Raw genomic sequence first — 22,461 nt, forward strand, 5'->3', positions numbered from 1 at the left:
GGTACTAAACTGTGTCTTACCATATCTCCTTTATCTTTTTATGTTTATGAATGGCACCATCCAGTTTCTGCTTTAGGAAACTAGGAGGCATCCTAAATCCTCTTCTTTCCTAGCTCTACCTTATAAATGTCTCTCAGATCCTTCAGTTTTGTTTAACTAGATTGGTACTGTGTTTCCATAGTCCATCAGTGCAGCAGTAACCTCCAAATTGACTTACCCTCCACATCTTCTTTTTTCATACTGTCATCAAAATGATTTGAAATAAAATCCGATCATGTCAGTCTCCTTTAGTGGCTACCAAATGCCTGTAGGATTTAATTCAAATTACTCACTATGACATTAAAGCCTTCTATGACTTGACCCCTGGCTACTTAACTCTATATTTTGTCAGTCATCACCTCAATTTTCTGAACTATTTTCAGTTTCCTAAACAAACCATGCTATTTCATAACTCCCTACTTTAGCTCACATTGTTCAGGCTGCCTAAAATGCCTTTTTCTGATAAATATCCTCTCAATTTTCAAGGTTCAGCTCAGGTGTCACATCTTCTAGAAATCTTTTTCTGAAACGTTATGGTTTCTTCTTCCTGAGGTAGGAGCCAAACATGCCTTTCTTTGTGCCTCAGCTTTGGACTGCACATATATCTGTCACAGCATTTTTAACACTTTAACGTACATAATTCTTTACAAATCTGTCCTTGCTAGTTCATAAGATCCTCATTTAGCCATTTGTATCTTGCCAACATCTAACACAGTGTTAGACACATGGCAAGTACTTGAGTCATTAAGTCAGTTAATTAAGTAATTGTATTTCATTGGAGGGGCAAAACTAAATTTTTGTGTGTTTTTTATTTGTGTACATGACTATTGGCCTTTTGGGGTCACAACTGTTTTCGTGGACTGTAATTATTTAGAAAAACTATATGTTAAATTCTTCAGTTGTGGAGTAATGTAGATCTACTTAGTAGTTTGATTTCTAAAACAACACACCTAAAAAAACCATTTTTAATATAACAGTAGCTTTGCAAACTAAATTAAGAGATTTTTCAGTGTTTCACATTATGGATACTGGCTTTAAACCCTATTGACTTTTAAATCTGTTTTTATTACCAATCATCTCCAAGTTTGAATGCATGATAGACACATTTAAGTATTTTTTTATGTTTAGTGTTGTATTTAAATATGAAATAAAATCCAGGAAATCTTTAAAATGTGATAGTAAAATGATTTATAAATACATGATTTTATTGAAGAATGTAAGAGCTGATGTGGTAGAAATGTAATTGTTGATAGAATTTTATTATGTTTGATGCAACAAAGGTTAAACTACATAAATCACTGTCTGTGTATATTCATGTGTTTATCATTAATCTTTTTTATAGATGCATACTTTTTTTTTCAAAAATGTTGTGCCAATAGTTTTTGTATGTTTTAGAAATACACAGATGTACCTTTGCCAGGTAATACTTTTATTTTAGCTGAGATAACAGATTTTTCTCAGATGTTTCATGTTCAAATTTGAATAATATTTTGTCTTTTATAAAAATGCTATGGAAATCTGGAATTTATGGATCACTCTTTTGATTCATAGTGTTTCTTGGAAACTATCCCATGTGAGAAATGGTCCTGAGCAGATGTGCTTAGTCATAAGAATTGCCAGACAGTTGCTTATGTGTTGGCAGCTAGTTTTCTGAGCATAGAAAGCATGTTTTTAAGATAAGAAATAGGGCTTTGTTGGCATTTTCCTATCTCGTCATACTGTTTTACTTTAATGTTATTTAAAGAGTTACTTAATGTCACCTCCTACTCAAAAATGTTTATATCTTTTCCTTTTCATCTTTAACAGGCATAAAGAATATTAGACTTTGCTTCTGGAACATACTAGTCAGGAGTAGGAACAAATCCCTAACTTTATTGTTTGGAACTTTACCTCTAATAGGGCATTACTGGTTTATTTCAAAATACGTATTTTATTGGTAATTATAATTATATTGTGCAAATACTCCACATTTGCACACCTAATCTAAGAGTGTGCTTCTGTGTGGTGTAAAGTTTAAAAAGCATAGTCTTTGAAGTCAGACAGTTCTACATTTGTTTTTTATATTCTGTTGACTTGGACAGGTTGCTTAACTGAATGAACTTCAGTTTCCTCATCTTAATAATAGAAATAAAATGAGCTTCCTTGTAGTGCTGCAGTATACTATATACTTTTACTATCTTTGCTTTCCTCCATTCTACTTTAGTATCCAACCTATGTAGGTAGGCTTGTATAATATTTACAAAGCATATACCTGTAGATTTGGGAGTTGGTATTCATATAATAAATAGACAGTAGATGTTTCCCTCCTGAGCTCTGGAAGATCAATCTTACCTTTTTTGTTGCTATTCTAAGACTAGATGAAACATTCCTTTCTGTTTTCCTCCTCTCTGTTGTTATAACCTCATGTCTTGTTAGCTATATAACCCCAGTTTTTTGTTTCTTATATCTGATTCCATCAAATATATTCATTCTTTTTAAAAATCTTAGTCTGTCTTTTGTGGGGTTCTTCCAAGACCTCTAGTATACAGATGTCCCCTGATGCTTCCTCATATTACTATATTTTCTCCTTACCCTTTTCTGAAATTGCTTGGAAGAAGTATCGTATGTGCTATAGTCACTCTTTCAAATTTCTTTCAGCTTGGATTTGATCCTACCTCTCTATTCTTCTCCTCAAGATTACTGGTACCATTTGTGCCTGAAAATAAAATCTTCCATTCTCCTCTGTTGATTATTTTTCTACCCTTGAACATTTCTCTACTACATCTTTAGTGTTTGTGTCCTGATTTCCTCTCTGACCTTTTTGGCCATTTCTTTTCTTCCTTAGCTTTTCCCATTTCCTTAGCCTACCTACTCAGATAGTTCTCTAGTAATATTATACACATCCCCACCTTAAATGATCATATTTATCCTATCTGAGTTAAACTTTAATCTCAATACTGTTGCCCAAATATGTACCTCTGGCCTTGATAACTTTGTTGAGCTCTATACTTGAATTTCTAGAGCAGGAGTTTTCATACTTTTTTTTTTTTTTAAGCAGAATCCTTTAAAAAATCATACACATAGAACCGCAATATATAAAACTGATCAAAGTTGAACTGCTATGATTGAGGAAAGGATTGCAGGTCTTCCCCATCTTATAACTAATACCATCATTAAACCTAGGAATTTTGCTTATTCTTCTCTTTTGCTTTACTCCCACATTCAAATCTTGTAGGCTCTATATCCAGATATCACAAATCCAGTCATTACCTTTCTCACCTCTATTCCAAGCCATCACTATCTCTTGCCTGTATTTGTCTTCTATCTGGTCTCTCTGTTTTCACTCTTATTCCACTGTAAATCATTTTCAACATACCAGCCCAAGTAGTCTTCTCAAAGTATAAAACACATCACTCACCTGTTTTAACATTCAGTAGTTTTCATTGCAGTTGGAACAAATTCCAAAATTCTTACTGTGTCTTTTTTTTCTGTAACACATTCCAGCTAATTGTCATTTCTTATAGTACCCTTTTAATACTATTTGCATTCATTGTTAATTCTCTCTGCCTTATAACTCTCCCTAGATTTTAACTTGAATTCATTGTCCTTTAGATCTTAGCTCAAATATCCCTTCCTTAGACAGGCTGTTCCTGATGACCCACGTCTTTCTCTCATTGTTCTATACCATTTGCTTCATAGCATTATCACTTTCTGAAATTACTTCATTTATTTATTAACATACATATTGTCTATATCCCTCTACTACAATGTATAAAATTTATGAGGACAGGAGCTTTCTCTCCCTTGTTTACTCCTGCATCACCAGTACTGACAATAGTACTTAGTATAGTTTACATTAGATGTTCAATAAAATAAGTCTAGGGCTCCAGAAATACAAAACTGAATGAGTCACCAACACTTGAAGCTCAACGTGTCCTGACTATATTCATAGTGTCTGACATATTATAAACATTCAGTAAAGATTTGTTGAAAGAATAAGTGGATGGAATCTTGTAAATTCTATCTTGGTGAAATCTATGCCATCTTACCCAGTGGAACTGCTTACCTATTGTTACCATCACCCTTCACCTTTCCTGCCTCTGTCTCATTTATTATGATCTATTGGTTAAAGAGGACCCTCATTATAGTCCATCCTTTTTCACAAATGCCAGATTTAAGTTCCTAAAGTACAGCTCTGATCTGTTATTTGAGCAGCTACCCCATTTCATTTAAATTTTTACAGATCGCTTAACTTGTTAATTGAGGCACATTGTAACTACCCATTACCTTTCCAGTCTTGTTTCCCATCTTCTCTAAATACGTCCTATACTTTCCTACCTTTATGCTTGTATTTGCTTTGTTCCTTCTTGAAGCTTTCTCTGTCTCTGCTTGTGAAATCCACCATTCCTGTATCAATTCTCATTTTAAATACCTCCTACTTCCATAGGCTCTTAACTAAATGCAAATGTACTATCTACTCTGAATCATAATACTTTCTTGTAATCTTTTGTGATGCTTGAAGTGTGCTGTGTGCCCCTCCTAAAGATTACTGTATCTCACCTATCTTTATGTGCTTCCTACCACCTTACAAAACATCTTTTCTGTCTGGAACATGACAGGTGTGTGGTAAAAATTTTTGAATATGTCCATTGCCTAAGTCTGTTTCATAACTGAAAATTAATATATTCTTAAGATTATCAGTGGTACTTAAAGTTATATGACTCTAAAACTGTATTTGTAATCATTTCTTAGAGTATTTTTGCAAAGTTAAACATGTTGATTGTGTAGTCATTGTGTAAAATCTAAGACAATGGCTGTATATCAGAATCAACTATAGTGATTCTGAAAAAGAGAGATGACCAGGTACTATTCAGTCATCTGAAACAGGACTCAGAGACTATGCATATATAGTTGCAAAAAGCTTACTTTCATACACAGAATATAGAGAACCACTACTAGTGTGATAAAAAATTATATTCTAATATAGAATTCAGAATTTTGAACTAAATTGTGTATAATTTTGAATTAAAGTTATGTAAAAGTTATACACAAATGAACTATTTTTAGACTGCAAAACCTATTTTAAATTTTGATAGCTAAGTACAGGAATTATGAATATCCATTGCTTTCACAGTTTCTTAATAGGCTTCTGCCTTTTGAGTAGGTTTAATCATTAGACTATGACTAAAGATTGAAAGGAGAAAAAAATTAAAACTATTCCAAAAATAAATAATTAATAAATTTAAAAATAAAATAAAACTTTTGCTATGATTTTTACTTCAGTTTTCTAAAAGCAGAAGTGATCGTAAAAATTCATAACTCTGGGAGAGCCTGGGTGGTTCAGTTGGTTCAGTTGGTTCAGTGTCCACCTTCGGCTCAGGTCATGATCTCACCGTTAATGGATTTGAGCCCCGTGTCGGGCTCTGCGCTGATAACTCAAAGCCTGGAGCCTGCTTCAGATTCTGTGTCTCCCTCTCTCTCTGCCCTTCTCCTGCTTGCATTCTATCTTTCTGTCTCTCTCAAAAATAAATAAACATTAAAAAAAATTTTTTTTTAATTCAGAATTGTCTACAATTATATTTGGGGATTTTCTAAAGTTTTTAAGCATAAATGGTTGGTTTTATTATCCTGGACAATTACAGAAGTACTTATTAAAGTACCTTATGTATGCCTTTTCTTTTACATTTAAAAATTTTAAATATTCAACAGTAGCCAAATTATGGAAAGAGCCCAGATGACCATCAACTGATGAATGGATAAAGAAGTTGTGATATTTCTCTCCCTTTCTCAATAGATAGATATAGATCTGTATCTCACCTTTGTGTGCTTTCTACTACCTTTTATGTGTGTGTGTATATGTGTGTATACATATGTGTATATATATAGATGTATGTATATATGAAGAAAGCTATCTCACACACACAGTGGAATATTATTCAGCCATAAAAAAGAATGAAATCTTCCCATTTGAAGCAATGTGGATGGAGCTGTGGTATATTATGCTAAGTGAAACAAGTCAGAGAAAAACAAATACCATATGATTTCATTAATTTGTGGAATTTAAGAAACAAAACAGATGAACATAGCAGGGAAAAAGAGGCAAACCATAAAACAGACTTTTAACTATAGAGAACAAACTGAGGATTCTTGGAGAGGAGGTGGGCAGGGGGATAAGCTAAATGGATGATGGGTGTTAAGGAGGGCACTTGTGAGCACATGTAAATGATGAATCACTAAGTTCTACTCCTGAAACTAATATTATACTCTATGTTAACTAACTGGAATTCAAATGAAAACTTGAAACAAAAATAAATGTATGTATGTATGTATGTATGTATGTATATTTTGGAATATGTATCAAATCAGTCAAACTGGGTTTTTTTCTTTCAGAGCCTTACGGTTTTTCATCATACAAAAGAAATATTATAAACATTTCTAGGATACTGTTGAAATGTACTACAAAAAATATTTAAAATTTTATTGTAATACAACTTACGCTTATTGTATTTGATGTTAAATCTCAAAAAATATGTTTTGATAATTAAGACATTTTAATTTCTTCCCAAGTTAATGCTATAAGTATTATACTTATTGTATCTTCTATACTTGGTTATACTTTGCTTAAGAGAGCAAAACTTTATTTTTAAAAAAAATTTGGGGGGGGTGGCACCTGGGTGGCTCAGTCAGTTAAGCATCTGACTTCTGCTTAGGTCATGATCTCACAGCTCATGGGTTCACGCCCTGCACTGAGCTCTGTGATGACAGCTTAGAGCCTGGAACCTGCTTCGGATTCTGTGTCTCCCTCTGTCACTGCTCCTCCCCTGCTCATGCTTCAGAGAGCAGGCTCCAGGCTCTGAGCTGTCAGCGCAGAGCCGGACACGGGACTCAAATTCACAAACCACGAGATCATGACCTGAGCCGAATTCGGACGCTTAACCAACTGAGCCACTCAGGCACCCCAGAGCTTTATTTTTAAAGGTTTAATTCAAATCTCTTTAATATTATAAGTAACAAAACTTACATTAATGAAAAATCCCAGAAACTTTATTTACGTTTGTGTTTGGTGTAAGAAAGTGGTCCACTTTCATTTTTTTGCTTATTGCTATCCATTTTTCCCAACACCACTGGATATTAATTGGCCATATACTTGTGGATTCATTTCTGAGTTTTCTGTTCTGTTCTATTGATCTATGTGTCTATTTTGTGCTAATACCATACTGTCTCCAAGACTATAACTTTGTAATATAACTTGAAATCTAGAATTGTGATGTCTCCAGCTTTGCTTTTCATATCCATTTTTATGTTAGAACTGTTGGTATTTTTGTGGTGTTATTTCTCCTTTCTCATTTGTGATTTTATTTGGATCCTTTCTCTCTTCTTTCTGATAAATCTAGCTAGAAGTTCAATTTTATTATTTTTTTTCAAAGAACCAGCTCCTGATTTCATTGATCTGTTCTATTGTTTTTAAGTTTCTATATCATTTATTTCTGCTCTAATCTTTATTACTTCCTTTCTTCTGCTGGCTTCAGGCTTCATTTGTTGTTCTTTTTCTAGCTCCTTTAAATGTAAGGTAGGTTGTTTATTTGAAATTTTTCTTGCTTCTTGAGATAAACCTGTAGTGCTGTGTACTTCCCTCTTAGGACTGCATTTGTTGCATCCCAATGATTTTGGACCATTGTGTCTTCATTTTCATTTGTTTCTATGTATTTTTTAACTTTTTTGATATCCTGATTGACCCATTCATTGTTTATAATTTTTTTAATGTTTATTTATTTATTTTTTTTTCAACGTTTATATTTTATTTTGGGGACAGAGAGAGACAGAGCATGAACGGGGGAGGGGCAGAGAGAGAGGGAGACACAGAATCCAAAGGAGGCTCCAGACTCTGAGCTGTCTGCACAGAGCTTGACATGGGGCTCAAACTCACAGACCATGAGATCATGACCTGAGCTGAAGTTGGACGCTTAACTGACTGAGCCACCCAGCCACCCTGACTCATTCGTTGTTCAGTAGTATGTTGCTTAACCTCCATGCATTTGTAGTCTAGATTGTGTGTGTTTGGGGGGGGGGGGGAGGGGGAGGGACAGGGGAGTTGACTTCTAGTTTCATAGCGTTGTGGTCAGAAAAGATGCATGGTATGATTCAGTCTTTTTTTTTTTTTTTAATGATTATTTATTTATTTATTTATTTATTTATTTATTTATTTATTGAGACAGAGAGAGTATGTGACGGGGGAGAGTCAGAGAGGAGAGAGAGAATCCCAAGCAGGCTCTTGGCTGTCAGCACGCAGCCCAGCATGGGTCCTGATCCCATGAATCGTGAGATCATAACCTGAGCTGAAGTCAAGAGTTGGAGGCTCAACCAACTGAGCCACCTAGGCACCCCTAATTTCAGTCTTTTTGTATTTGTTGAGGCCTGTTTTGTGACCTGCTATTTGATTTATTCTGGAGAATGTTCCATATGCACTTGAAAACAGTGTATTCTGTTTTAGCATGGAATGTCCTCAATGTATCTGTGAAATCCATATGATCCCGAGTGTCATTCAAAGCCATTGGTTCCCTGTTTATTTTCTATTTATATGAGAATATAAATATGTCCATTGATGTAAGTAGGGTGTTAAAGTCCTCTGCTATTGTTGTATTATTATCAGTTCCTTTATGTTTGTTATTAATTGTTTTAAATATTTGGGTGCACCCATGCTTGGTGCATAAATATTTATAATTGTTATATCTTCTTGTTGGATTGCCTTCTTTATGATTATATAATGCCCTTTCTTTTTGCAGTCTTTGTTTTAAAGGCTAGTTTATCTGATACAAGTATTGCTACTCCAGTTTTCTTTTGACATCCATTTGCATAATAAATATTTTTCCACCCCCTCATTTTCAATCTGCAGGTGTCTTAAGGTCTAAAATGAATCTCTTATTGGCAGCATATAGATGGGTCTTATTTATTTCATCCATTTGATACCCTCTGTCTTTTGATTGAAGCACTTAGTCCATTTACATTCAGAATAATTGTTGATAGGTATGTATTTAGTACCATTTTATTATTTACTTTGTGTGTTGTTTTTGGAAATATTCGTCGATCCTTTCTTATCTTTGTCACTTTTGGTTTCTCCTTTGTACTCAAAGAGTCTCCTTTAATATTTCTTGCAGGGCTGGTGTAGTTGTCACGAATTCCTTTAGTTTTTGTTGTGTAGGAAACCCTCTCTCCTTCTATTCTGAATGCTAGCCTTCTGGATAGAGTATTCTTGGCTGCAGATTTTTGCCATTCAGCACTGTGGATGTATCATGCCACTCCCTTCTGGCTTGCCAAGTTTCTGTTGAGAAATCTCTAGCTAACTTTATGGGTTTTCCCTTGTAAGGTAAGGACTTCTTTTCTCTTGTTGCTTTTAAGATTTTTTTCTTTAACACTATATTTTTCAAATTTAATTACAATATGCCTTGGTTTTGGCCTGCTTTTGTTCATTTTTGATGGGAATTCTTTGTGCCTCCTAGATATGGATGTCTGATTCCTCCCTTCAGTTAGGAAGTTTTCTGCTATTATTTCTTGAAATAAATTGTCTGCCCCCTTTTCTCTCTTCTTCTTCTTCTGGGACTCCTATAATACAAGTGGCATTTCATTTGATGGAGTCAGTGGGTTCCTTAAATCTATTCTCATATTACATAATATTCTCTTTTGTTCAACTTCATTATTTTCCATTACTTTGTCTTCTAGATCACCAGTCGTTTCTCTGTCTTCCAACCTGATGTTCATTGCATCAAACCTGTTTCCAATCTCATTTATTGTATTCTTAATCTTTTTTAACTTTTATTAATGTGGTAAGGGTCTCTCTGATGTCTTCTATTCTTTTGTCAATCCCAGTGAGTATTATTATGATTGTTGCTTTAAATTCTTCATCAGGCATGTTACTTGTATCTGTTTCTGTTAGATCTCTGGCAATGGCCTTATCTTGTTCTTTCATTTGGGATAAATTCCTCCACCTTGGCATTTTATCTAAGTTTCTGCTTTCTTCTCTGTGTTAGAAAAGGCAATATGTCACCTGCTCCTGAAACTACTGACCTTATGAAGAAGAGGTCATGTAGTGCCCAGGGCTTGGTGCCTTAGAAAGTATCTCCAGTGTGTGCTGAGTGTGCTCTGCTATTGTGTTTCGGGCTGCGCTGTCCTTCAGACCAGTCATCTGCAGAGGCTCTCCTTGCCTGCTCTGGGCAGTGTTTGGTCCCTGACCTGAATGTGGTGAGTTTTAATGAGGTGTGCTCTGGTCTGCTTATAAAATGAGACCTGAGGTGGTGTCCACCTCCACCAGAACTGAGGCCCTGCAGAACTGTCTGGTTGGGAGATGTGGTGTAGACAGGTTTGTGCTGCTGTTCTGGGGGAAGGTCTGCCACATAGGGACTGAGACAAGCTTGACTGATGAGAAGGGCACTACTGCCCAGAGTGTAGGGGGATGGGGTTTGGTGTAAGCAACTCAGGTTGCCAATGCCCATGCTGTGCTGCTTCCCACAGGTGGCTCTGTGTTTATGCTGAGGGGCAGGAGAAGGAAGTGGCATCAGCCAGCTTCTTTGTTCCCAGAGGCCTGCCCGTAAATGATGCCTCTCAGGGACTTGCTCTGAGAAGAGCAAATAATCTCCCTACTGTGTGCCATAGGTGCTCTTCAGATCCCTGTTTCTCTATGCTGCCTGCCCCCAGGTTTTTTGCCTGCCTTCTCCGCCAGGAACAGAGGAGTGCCCTCTGCGCTCTATCCCAGCCAAGCCTGCCAACCTTTAAAACCCCATGCTTTAAGGGGCGCCTGGGTGGCGCAGTCGGTTAAGCGTCGGACTTCAGCCAGGTCACGATCTCGCGGTCCGTGAGTTCGAGCCCCGCGTCAGGCTCTGGGCTGATGGCTCAGAGCCTGGAGCCTGTTTCCGATTCTGTGTCTCCCTCTCTCTCTGCCCCTCCCCCGTTCATGCTCTGTCTCTCTCTGTCCCAAAAATAAATTAAAAAAAAAAAAAAAAAAAAACGTTGAAAAAACCCTATGCTTTAAGCCTCACTGGTTGCAAGAACTCACAAAATTCAGCCCCTATCATTTTCTAAGCCAATGACTTTGGGGAAATATTCTCCTAGTGTATTCCCCTATGTACTCCACTGTCCCTCACCCTTCTGCTTGACCGTAGCTCCCTCAGCAGCACCCATGATCCATTTTTCCCCTAAACTGCATCTCTGCACTTTCTACCTTCTTCAATGTGGCCTCTTCACTCCCTTTAGTTATGGAGTTTGTTCTGTCAGTCTTCAGGTTGATTTATGGCATATTTAGGATGATTTGATAGTTATCTAATTGTGTTTGTAGGACAAGACGAGCCTAGGGTCCTCCTGCTCTGCAGCCATGTTCGTTTCTGCTAATCAAATCTTAGTTAATATTTAGTATTATTGTTTATTTTTTATCAAATTTGTTTTTCTAAAAAAACTTTTTGACTTATAAAATTATGTACATAAGCAGACATGTATCTAAGACATTTGCATGTAAAATAGTATAAACATATAGTTGTTAAACTTCCTTCATAAAATAAAATTAGGATTATTCTTATTGCTTCCTTTAAAGGTTTTACAAGTCTGAATATTTGAAAGGACTGACAAAACTCCACAGAGTAGACTCATATAAGGCTTTTATTTAAATGCAAAAGATACCATGCAGTTAAAAAAAAAAAAAAGAAAGAAAGAAAGAAAAGCATAAACAGGCATAGAGAGGGCACAGGTGACATTCAGCCACAAGCACCCCTAGGATCTTTAGACAATGGCACACTTTGTCTCCAGAAGATTGAACTACCAAGATGCATGTTTTTTTGCCCCTCTGATCACATAGTCCATCCCAGCTATCTAACCAGTACCAAATGAAAACCATCAGTTAAAATCCTGTTTGGGGATTACCAGGTGATTTTCAGACTTTAAGCAGCACGTCATAAATCCCACTTTTCATTTCCTGGCTAACAGTTAGGGTTAGACATGCATGTATCCCAGTGCTTTTTCAGCTATAATCTAGCTATACCACATAGGTCATGACAATTGAAATTCTAAAATAGGGCAAAATTATGATGATAGTTTGCATTTGTATAAACTACAATTAGTTTATAAAAGTGCTTTAATATGCTTTACCTTATTTGAACTTTATGGGAATTCTGTGAGCTATACAGGAAAATTGTTATTAATCTGGATTTTATAGCTGCAATTCTGAGACTCAAGACGTTAAGTGATTGGCCCAGTTTACATGTCTTTTGTGGTGGTAGAGTAAGGTACAGAAGACAGACCTTAACAATTTGTATTCTACAATGTTTTGTAGTATTTCATGCCAAAAATAGAAAGAACTATTCACTTCTTGTAAAATAAGGTAGGAATGAATATATATATATGACTACTACTTATTTTTCTCTCAAGCATAGCTTTTTGTGTTCTAGGGAAATTAGTATAACAAATGCTTTCTGTATATTTTTCCTTTAATGAGTTTAGATTTCTTAAATCCTTTTTTTTTTTTTAATTTATAACCAAGTTAGTTAACATATAGTGTAATAATGATTTCAGGAATAGAATTCATTGATTCATCACTTACATATAACAGCCAGTGCTCAACCCAACACATGTCCTTAATGCCTCTCACCCATTTAGCCCATCCCCCCACCCAGCACCCCTCCAGCAACCCTGTTCATCCTCCATATTTAAGAGTCTCTTATGGTTTGTCTCCCTCTCTGTTGTTGTTGTATTTTTGCTTTCCTTCCCTTATGTTCATCTGTTTTGTACCTTAAATTCCATGTATGAGTGAAGTCATATGATATTTGTCTTTCTCTGACTGATTTCCCTTAGAATAATATACTCTAGTTCCGTCCAAGTTGATGTAAATGGCAAGATTTCATTCTTTTTGGTCACTGAGAAATATTCCATTGTCTATAGATACCATATCTTCTTTACCCATCATCAGTCGATGCATATTTCGGTTCTTTCCATACTTTGGCTATTGTCGATAGTGCTGCTGTAAACATTGGGGTGCATGTGCCCCTTCGAATCAGTATTTTTGTGTCCTTTGGATACAGATACCTAGTATTGCAATTGCTGGGTTGTAGGGTAGTTCTATTTTTAACTTTTTGAGGAACCTGCATACTGTTTCCCAGAGGGGCTGCACCAGTTTGCATTCCCACCAGCAGTGCAAAAGGGTTCCTCTTTCTCCACATCGTCGCCAACATCTGTTGTGGCCTGAATTGTTAACTTTAGCCATTCTGACAGGTGTGAGGTGGTATCTCATTGTGGTTTTGATTTGTGTTTTCCTGTTAATGAGTGATGCTGAGCATCTTTTCATGTGTCTGTTAGCCATCTGGATGTCTTTTTTGGGAAAGTGCCTGTTCGTGTCTTTTGTCCATTTCTTCACTGGATTGTTTGTTTTCTGGGTGTTGAGTTTGAGAAGTTCTTTATAGATTTTGGATACTAACCCTTTATCTGATATGCCCTTTGCAAATATCTTCTCCCATTCTGTTGGCTGCCTTTTAGTTTTGCTGATTGTTCCCTTCACTGTGCAGAAGCTTTTTACCTTGATGAGGTCCCAATACTTCATTTTGCTTTTGTTTCCCTTGCCTCCAGAGACATGTCAAGTAAAAAGTTGCTGTGGCCAAGGTCAAAGAGGTTGTTACCTGTTTTCTCCTCTAGGATTTTGATGGCTTCCTATCTCACGTTTAGGTCTTTTGTCCGTTTTGAATTTATTTTTGTGTGTGGTGTAAGAAAGTGGTCTCGGTTCATTCTTCTGCATGTGGCTGTCCAGTTTTCCCAACAGCACTTGCTGAAGAGACTGTCTTTTTTCCATTGGATACTCCTTCCTGCTTTGTCAAAGATTAGTTGGCCATATGTTTGTGGATCCTTCTCTGGGTTCTGGGTTCTGTTCCATTGATCTGTGTGTCTGTTTTTGTGCCAGTACCACAGTCTTGATGATTAACAGCTTTGTGAAATAGCTTGAAGTCTGGAAATGTGACGCCTCCAGCTTTGGTTTCCTTTTTCAGGATTGCTTTGCCTATCTGAGGTCTTTTCTGATTCCATACAAATTTTAGGATTGTTTGTTCTACCACTGGGAAGAATGCTGGTGTGATTTTGATAGGGATTGCTCTTTTTAATGACTGAAAAAAAAAATTCTTAAGACCAGTGCAGGAATTTTTTTCCTTGATTTATGTAGAAGAGAGATTTCTATTTCAAATGAGATAGTATATATTTGGAAGAGTTCATAAAATTATTATTCTAAGATTTCCACACATGAATATTAAATTGGATATGAGGGACCTAAGTTAAATGTCAAGATATAATTGTACCTGTTACTCTTTATTTCCTCCTTTTATGCTCTTTTATTCATTTATGACTTTTACTTGTCTACTATATGCCAGGCACTGTGCTATCTCCTTAGATTTTAAAAAATAGTAAAATGTGATTTTTGCCTTTAATGATCTTATATTCCATACTTTTTTTATAAATTCACATTTCCACAAGCGAGTAGGTGTTAGTAACATACAAAGTATTATGTAATTTGCAGACTGGCATTATAGGGCCTTTTGACTAGAAGTTAAGGAAGACTTGAAATGTGGAGATTTTGACCTATGTCTTGAAGATGATTGAGGAATGTTTCAGAAAAAGAGGAAGAAGTCTAGGCCAATCAAACATGTAAGAAAATAGACAATGATGTGTTTCAAGAAACATTGAGTTTGTGCTCTGTTGTATTTGAAACATAAATTATGTGAAGGGAATTGGTAAAATATGGGACTTTTTGAGGCCAGGTGATGACTAACCTTTATGCCATGTAGAGGAGTTGATTGTGTGCCCAAAGAAGTAAGTAGGAAATTCAGAAAATGTTATTAAACACGAATTTTTGCCACTGGATACCTTTTATTTGCAGAGAAGATGCATTATAGAGGATGCATTAAGGAGGAGACCCACAGTGAAGCCTTCAGTTTGGAAAGTAGTGGAATAGTTGTGGGAAGTAATGATGGGGCCAAAGGTTGGGCCATGAAGTGGAAATGGAATACAATTGAAAGATAATTTTAGAATTAGAATCATTAGGAAAATTAGAATCAGGAGACCATCTATTTAGGGTTTTGGTCTTTGAATTTGGCCAACCACTTCCTTGTTGTTGGACGTGAGATAGCTGAGACAGTCTTGTTATCAAGTGAATTGCATTAGGCCTACATTACTAGTTAGTGACAGAATTGGGTTCGTGACTCTAGGGTTTTCCATATTGCACCCTATTCTGATTGTGTCTCTAACCAATAGTTTTTTTTTTCTTAATCATGCCATAACCTTGCATTTGTTTATAGTTTATAGTGTACTTAATGTACATTATCTATTTTGTCTTGTTCAGCAACCTATGAAATAAATAGAATAAGCATTATTATCCTCTATCTGAAGGTAAGAAAACCAAATCAGTGTGGGTGCTATGCTTGTTTAGAATGTATCCAGTTTTATCATTGCTACCTAAATATCTTACTCCTTAAGTTTTTCCTTTCAAAATATATAGAATGTAGGAGTGCCTGGGAGGCTCAGTCAGTTAAGCGTCCTACTTTGGCTCAGGTCATGATCTCATGGTTCATGGGTTCAAGCCCCGCTTCGGGCTCTGTGCTGACAGATCAGAGCCTGGAGCCTGCTTCGGATTCTCTGTCTCATCTCTCTGCCCCTTCCCCACTCATGCTCTGTCTCTATGTCTCTCAAAAATAAACATAAAAAAATTTTCTTAAATGAATAAACATTTTTAAAACATTAAAGTATATAGCATGTTATAACTGGTAGATTCATTTATTAATACATTTATTAGTTGCTGTCCTGAAATTGTCTCTAAACTTAAAGTAGATTTTAAATGTGTTGGTTTAAGGTGGTCTTGGTTTTAGCTTTGTTGTTTGGTGATCCATTTTGCAAGTAGAAAGGTCTGTTTCATGTCTGATAAATTCAGATTTTTATAAATTGGATTTATTTTTTATTAAAAAAAAATTTTTAATGTTAATTTTTGAGAGAGAGAGAGACAGAGCATGAGCGGGGGAGGGAGACACAGAATCCGAGGCAGGCTCCAGGCTCCGAACTGCCAGCACAGAGCCCAATGTGGGGCTCAAACCCACCAACCATGAGATCATGACCTGAGCCGAAGTCAGACGCTTAACCGACTGAGCCACCCAGGCGCCCCATAAATTGGACTTATTTAAAAATAAAAACATTTCCCTAAAATGCTTAATTTTATATTCTTGAGACCACTTTTTGTAGACAGTTTCTGTTAAATACCAGTTTCATGTTTAATTTGTGAATCCTTGGGCAAGTTGGTAAATCTCTGTCAACTTCACTTTCTTGACTTTAGTTTGATAGAATAGTCTCAATAGTACTTAATTCACAGAGAGAGTTAATTATATTAGTGAGATGATTGCAAAGAATTTAGGACAGTTCCTGGTATATAATGATTATGTGATACATTTTAGCTCTTATTAGATTTTTATTTCCTATTGTTTTATGCCAATCAGAATGTAATTATAAATACTGTTAGCCAAAAGTAAATCAGTTAACATTTATTATGAATTTTCCATCAAATAGTTTTTTTAGGTTCAACAGCACTAATATGATTTATATTTAATACCTACATAAACTATAATTAATAAATAAATATGGTCAGTTCCTATACTAGTTTTGTTCCTAAAAATGTATTTTTTTTTACATAACCCAGGTGTTTTGTATTCGTACTTAGTGCTTAATTGGTAGGATATTAAAAATATTTTTTATCTGTTTCAGAAAGTGTCTCTATCCTAATATCTTTTTCTATGGGGAGTCAAGATACTGAAACTTGATAGTAACAGAACATTCAATAAACTTGTTATTTTTGTCCTTTGCCACTAAATTTCTGAAAACATTAATAACTATTATACTATCTCAAGACAAATATTTGAATTCATTATGTTCGGTGGCTCTATAATACGTCTGGTGTTTAAGGAATGATTAAGGCACTGAAGCTTTGGTTCATTTTCATAGAAAAGCCAATCAGTGATACTTCTTCAACTCTATAAATTCAAGAAATTACCATAGCTATATTCTACTTAATACTGTCATTCTTGTTAGGTAATTTATTAAGATGATAAAGTACTTTTTCATGAAATATGAATCATTTGAGTATGAAATATAATTTTTCCAAATAAAGTAGTAATAACTCTCACTTTATACCCTTGCCCTTTAGTGATATTTTTCCTTTTCACTCTCTTCCACATGCATTTTATTAGTAATAAAGGGCTCTTTTAGTATCTACCTCTTAGATCCATTTTTAGGTGCACAAGAGTTAGTACTGATTTTATCATATTTGGATTTCTTTTCTAATACTTTTAATTATTTATGGTCTGTGAAAAGTGTTTATTAATTTAATTTCTATTTTAGGCAAGCCAAGTTAGATCTGAGAAGTGCAGCAGCAAAAGTGGATGAGTTAACCAAAGTAACTGAGGATCTTCAAGGACAGATGCAAAAGAAGGTATTTGCCTCTTTTTAGGGCAATTGGTAGTCTATAGCTTACTTTTCTATGAATTTTGTTATTAAACTATTTTGGATTAGGTACTGAAGACAATTGCTGGAAAATGAATTAAAAATCATTTTGAGGGGTGCCTGAGTGGCTCAGGCGGTTGGGCGTCTGACTTTGGCTCAGGGAATGATCTCACGGTCTGTGGGTTTGAGCTCCGCATCGGACTCTGTGCTGACAGCTTAGGGCCTGGAGCTGCTTCGGGTCTGTGTCTCCCTCTCTCTCTGCCCCTCTCCTGCTTGCACGCTCTTTCTCTCTCTCTCTCTCTTTCAAAAATAAACATTAAAAAAAATTCTGTTGCCCTAAATATGAAATGTGAAATTAGGAAGCTAAAGTATAATTTTGGAGATAACTTCTTTCCATTTACTTTATCCTGAGTTAATAAAACAGTAATCATTCATAAACACATCATTACTAAAAGACATATTAATGCAAGATCAAATTTGATTAATTGGGAATATGTAAATGAAGAGAAGCATTTAGTACTACATTTTGTATTATTTTTAGAAATACTTATTGGCATAAGAAATTGGTTTTTTTATGTGTAATAAGGACATTTCACGAGAGTCAAGGAATGGTCAGGCTTTAGATTTAGATGGGTCTAATTATTAAAAAGTCTAGCTCTGGTACTTACTAGCTGTGTAACTTCTCTAAGCCTTATTTCTTAATCTGTAAAAGTTGCTTACATATTTCTAGTAATGGTAGATTCATGAAAGACTTGCAAAACTTCCCATAGATAACAGTTATGAAAATTGGATACATTCTTTCAAACACTTGAACATGTCCCAAAACAGAAAGACACTGAAAGAGGTGTGAATTATAAGTTTTTTAATTTCTGACCTGAGAGTTTCACCAATCCCCATAGTTGTGACTTGAGAAAACAACAGGTTTATATGGACTTAAAATGGCCAAAATCAATGTTTAAGGCTGGAAAAGCAGTTGAAAATTTGAAGAAAAATTATTAGCAGCAAAAGAAACACAAAAAAGAGAGAGACCTAAATTCTGAGTACAGACTCTGACCAAATCCGTGTCTAACAGCCAAACTATGCATAGTGGAGTGGGAGAGGGAGTCCAGTGAAGAAGTAGGCAGTAGACCTGAAAGCAATCTACTCTTGAAAGATAGAGCTTTATGGAACTAGATATTTGAGTTTGCTGCTTTCTGTAATTGAGTGCATTCCTGAAATGTGTGCTATTCAGGCAACAGAAAGCTTGAAGACTTAATGTTTGAAGTATCAAAAGACAGAGCCCAGAGCAGCTAGAAATTACAGAGGAATCTATAATAGCAACAAAATCATGAAGAGAATGAGTCCTTCCTCTGCCCAAACTTGACAGATCCTCATATTAGGCAGGTACAGGAGAATTTCTAGGAAGCCTAGTTCAAAAACAAACAGTGGAAAGAAATAAGTGATCAGAGTTGGCAGCTGCTCCTACCGTAGGGGAAACATTTCAGAGTTTGCACCTAAGCAAGATAATTGCCTACTCACAAAGAAGCCAGTAATGTTCAACAAAATAGAATCCAATGTATTATCCATATTATCCAGTTTTCAACCAAAACTTCTTTGACAGGAAAGTGTGACTGACAGAGTTGGGGTCGGGGAAACAGTCCATAGAAACTCACTCTTAGCAGGCCCAGCTCTTAGATTCAGCAGGCAAAGACTTCAAATAATCTGTTATAAATGTGTTCAAAGAATTAAATTACAGTAAAATAAGGTTTCAGTGAAGGAGCAGAAAGAGATTTTTTTACTGAGAAATAGAAAATAATTGTAAAAATAGAAATCTTGGAGTTTAGGGGTGCCAGGATGGCTCACTTGGTTAAGCATCCAATTCTTGGTTTTGGCTCAGGTCACGATCTCATGGTTTCATGAGTCCGAGCCCCGCATCAGGCTCTACACCTGCTTGGGATTCTCTGTCTCCCTCTCCTTCCACCTCTCCCTAACTCATGCTGTCTCTGTCTCTCTCAAAATAAATAAGCTTAAAAAAAAAAAAAAAAAAGAAAGACATTCCGGAGATCAAAAGTATAACAACCAAAATAAAAATTTTATTAGATGGTTCAAGAATAGATTGGGAAAAGCAGAAGAAATAAGCAATGAACTTGAAGAAAGATCAACATAAATTTTCCTGTCCAAAAAACAGAATTTAAAACGTGGAAGAAAAGTGAACAAGTCCTCAGAGATCTATGTGAAAATATGAAGCAAGCCAACAAGAGTGTAATTGGAATTGTGGAAGGGAGGGAAACAGAAAAGATATCTAAAGAAATAATAGCTGAAAACTTCCAAAATTTGGTGGTAAACAGGTAAGATAAACACAAAGAAAATTACTTCTAGACACATCATGACAACGCTGACAACCAGTTATAAAGCTAAAACTTGAAAGCAGCAACAGAAAAATGGCATGAACATGGGAACAGTGATAAGAGTAATGGCTGCCTTCTAATTAAGAAATGTGGAAGCAGAAGGAGTTCAAGATGGCAGAGTAGCATGGAAGCTCTCATCTTGTCTCAAGGGTGAAACGCAAATACATCACCACCAAGCCATTTTGCACATCTAGGAAACTGAGGTTTAACACAACAATCTGCCTAACTGGAGCCACAGAACTCGACAGGTATGTGGTGTGGAGGGGTAGACTGAGGGAAAGAACAGCCACGAAGGGTAGGAAGCTGTTTTTGCAGAGGACAGGGAAAGGCAGGGGAGAGTGTGGCGCCTAGGGAGAGCGCAGGAAAAGTACTCCCCCTGAAAGTAGCTGGAGAGAAAGACAAAGAGTGAAAACTCTCACAAGGGGCTGAATAAGAAATCTGTTCCCCAAAATGACTTATGGGGAGAAAGGAGAGGGTTTCAATACCATTAGGATTCTATAAACATTAGAGCACAAAGTCTGAAATTCCAGAGCCCAGTGCTGGGTGGTGGTCTGGTGAGGAAAAAGGGCAAATCCCCAGAAGAAGGCAATGGGGTCTGAGGGGTCCATGTGCTACACGGAGCGAAGTGGTTCCCTGCTTGGAGAGCATTAGGTAGGGTCCATACAGCCTCCCCACAGGCAAAGGTCCCAGCGGACCCCGGAGAGCAGCCACCTCTGCTGGTATTGAGACAGACACCAGAGTGCAGTGAAACCTGGTACCAGCTGTGTGTTTGAATTGCCACCATTTCAGAACCTCTCCTGCTGCACAATAACACAGTCGTTTTCTCAGGTAAGCTGGTGCCCAGCCATTGATCAGTGAGACCCTGCCTGAGAGAGTTGAAGCAGGTCCAAGCCCCAGGGTTCTCTGAAGTGAGGGATTTTAAAACACAGCCATGTCTGCGATAAAACCATGGAGGGAGGTGCTGCCTGGCAGGCTGACAATTTGGACACAGACAGGATAAAGGCGCAGAGTAGACAGAGACCTAAGACAAAGGAGGGGTACTTGATCATAGGTTGGTTAGAATGCAGAGTTCCTGTGCCAGACTGGGAAGCTAGGTGAAGCCATTTCCACCATTCCTGTGTACATGCATGTGTGCATACTAGCCACACTGATCCACCCCATTAAGTTAAGCGGCGCCACCTAGTGGAGAATGGAGCCGTTACACTAAGCCCCGCCCAGCTGTGCCCTCCCAACACATCCCCTAGAAGACCAGCACAAGTCTCTGAATGCTTTATAGAGTGTTTCATAGTTCTAGAGGAAACTGGATGTAACTTCATTCAGGTTTCATTCTGTTTGCTGGTTCATATACTTGTTTTCTTCTGTCTTTGTTTAAATTGTTTTTTTTCTTTGTTTTTTTCCTCCTTTTCCTTTTCTCGCATACAGTAAGAGAAAATTTTATTTTTATTTTATTTTTTCTTAAAAAAATTAATTTTTTATTGTAAATTTTCTATTTCACTTTATTTCATTTTCTTCTATTTTATTTACATTTTTTTAATTTCTAAATTTTATCTTACCTTTTTTTTTCTCTCTTTCCTTTTTTTTCTATAGTCTATCACGCTTCTTTCCAGAAGCAGACCAAACATACCTAGGATTTAGCTTCCTTTATTTGACTTTTTGTTTTGTTTTTAATTTTTTAATTTTTATTTTTTATTTCGTTAATTTTTTCTTCCTCCAAAATGACCAAATGAAGGAATTCACCACAAAAGAAAGAACAGGAAAAAATGATAGCCCGGGGCTTAATCAATACAGATATAAGCAAGATGTCTGAACTAGAATTTAGAACCACAATAACAGGAAGGCTAGCTGGGGTTTAAAAAGCATTGAATCCTATCTATGGGGGAAAAATATGTAAAATCTAGTCAGGATGAAATTAAACATGCTACAACAAAGATGCAGTCTCTAATGGATGCCACAGTGGCAAGGATGGACAAGCAGAGCAGCAAATCAGTGATACAGAAGACAGAATTATGGAGAATAATGAAGGAGAAAAATAGAGGGGAACAAAGGCAAGAGAGAACAATGCAGGACCTCAAGAATTTAGTGACTTATTAAAAAGGAATAACATCCAAATCATAGGAGTCCCAGAAGGTGAAGAGACAGAAAAGGGACAGAGGGTTATGTGAGCACATTACAGTGGAAAACTTGCCTAATCTGGGATAGGACATAGACATCAAAATCCAAGAAGCACAAAAAACTCCCATTAGAGTCAACAGAAACCAATCATCACCAAGGCATATCTTAGTCAAATTCATAAGATAAACAGACAAGGAAAGAATTATGAAAGCAGAGAGGGAAAAAAAGTCGTTAGCCTATAAGGGAAGACAGATTAGATTCACAGCAGACCTATCCACAGAAACTTGGCAGGCCAGAAAGGAGTGGCAGGATATATTCAATATGCTGAATCAGAAAATTATGCAGCCAAGAAATCTTTATCCAGAAAGGCCATCATTCAAAATAGAAGGAGGGATAAAGAGTTTCCCAGACAAAAACTGAAGGAGTTTGTGACCACTAAACCACTAAA

The 22,461-nt window shown here is 36.3% G+C and overlaps 1 protein-coding gene across 6 annotated transcripts in view; it reads left to right on the plus strand.

Annotated features, from left to right (window-relative positions):
- The window catches only part of SCLT1 (sodium channel and clathrin linker 1), a 226,190-nt gene that overhangs the window by 83,546 nt on the left and 120,183 nt on the right, over positions 1-22,461 (plus strand). For all 6 annotated transcript variants that reach the window (XR_003968348.1, XR_003968349.1, XM_030313073.1 and 3 more), the window contains one exon: positions 17,413-17,503. Coding sequence is in view for 4 of the 6 variants with exons in the window: in XM_030313073.1 (XP_030168933.1) it covers positions 17,413-17,503 (91 nt within the window). In the remaining 2 variants the exon portion in view is untranslated. The remainder of the gene's footprint in view (positions 1-17,412; positions 17,504-22,461) is intronic.

Source organism: Lynx canadensis, chromosome B1, assembly GCF_007474595.2.
Source record: "Lynx canadensis isolate LIC74 chromosome B1, mLynCan4.pri.v2, whole genome shotgun sequence".
In the NCBI taxonomy this organism is placed as follows: domain Eukaryota; kingdom Metazoa; phylum Chordata; class Mammalia; order Carnivora; family Felidae; genus Lynx; species Lynx canadensis.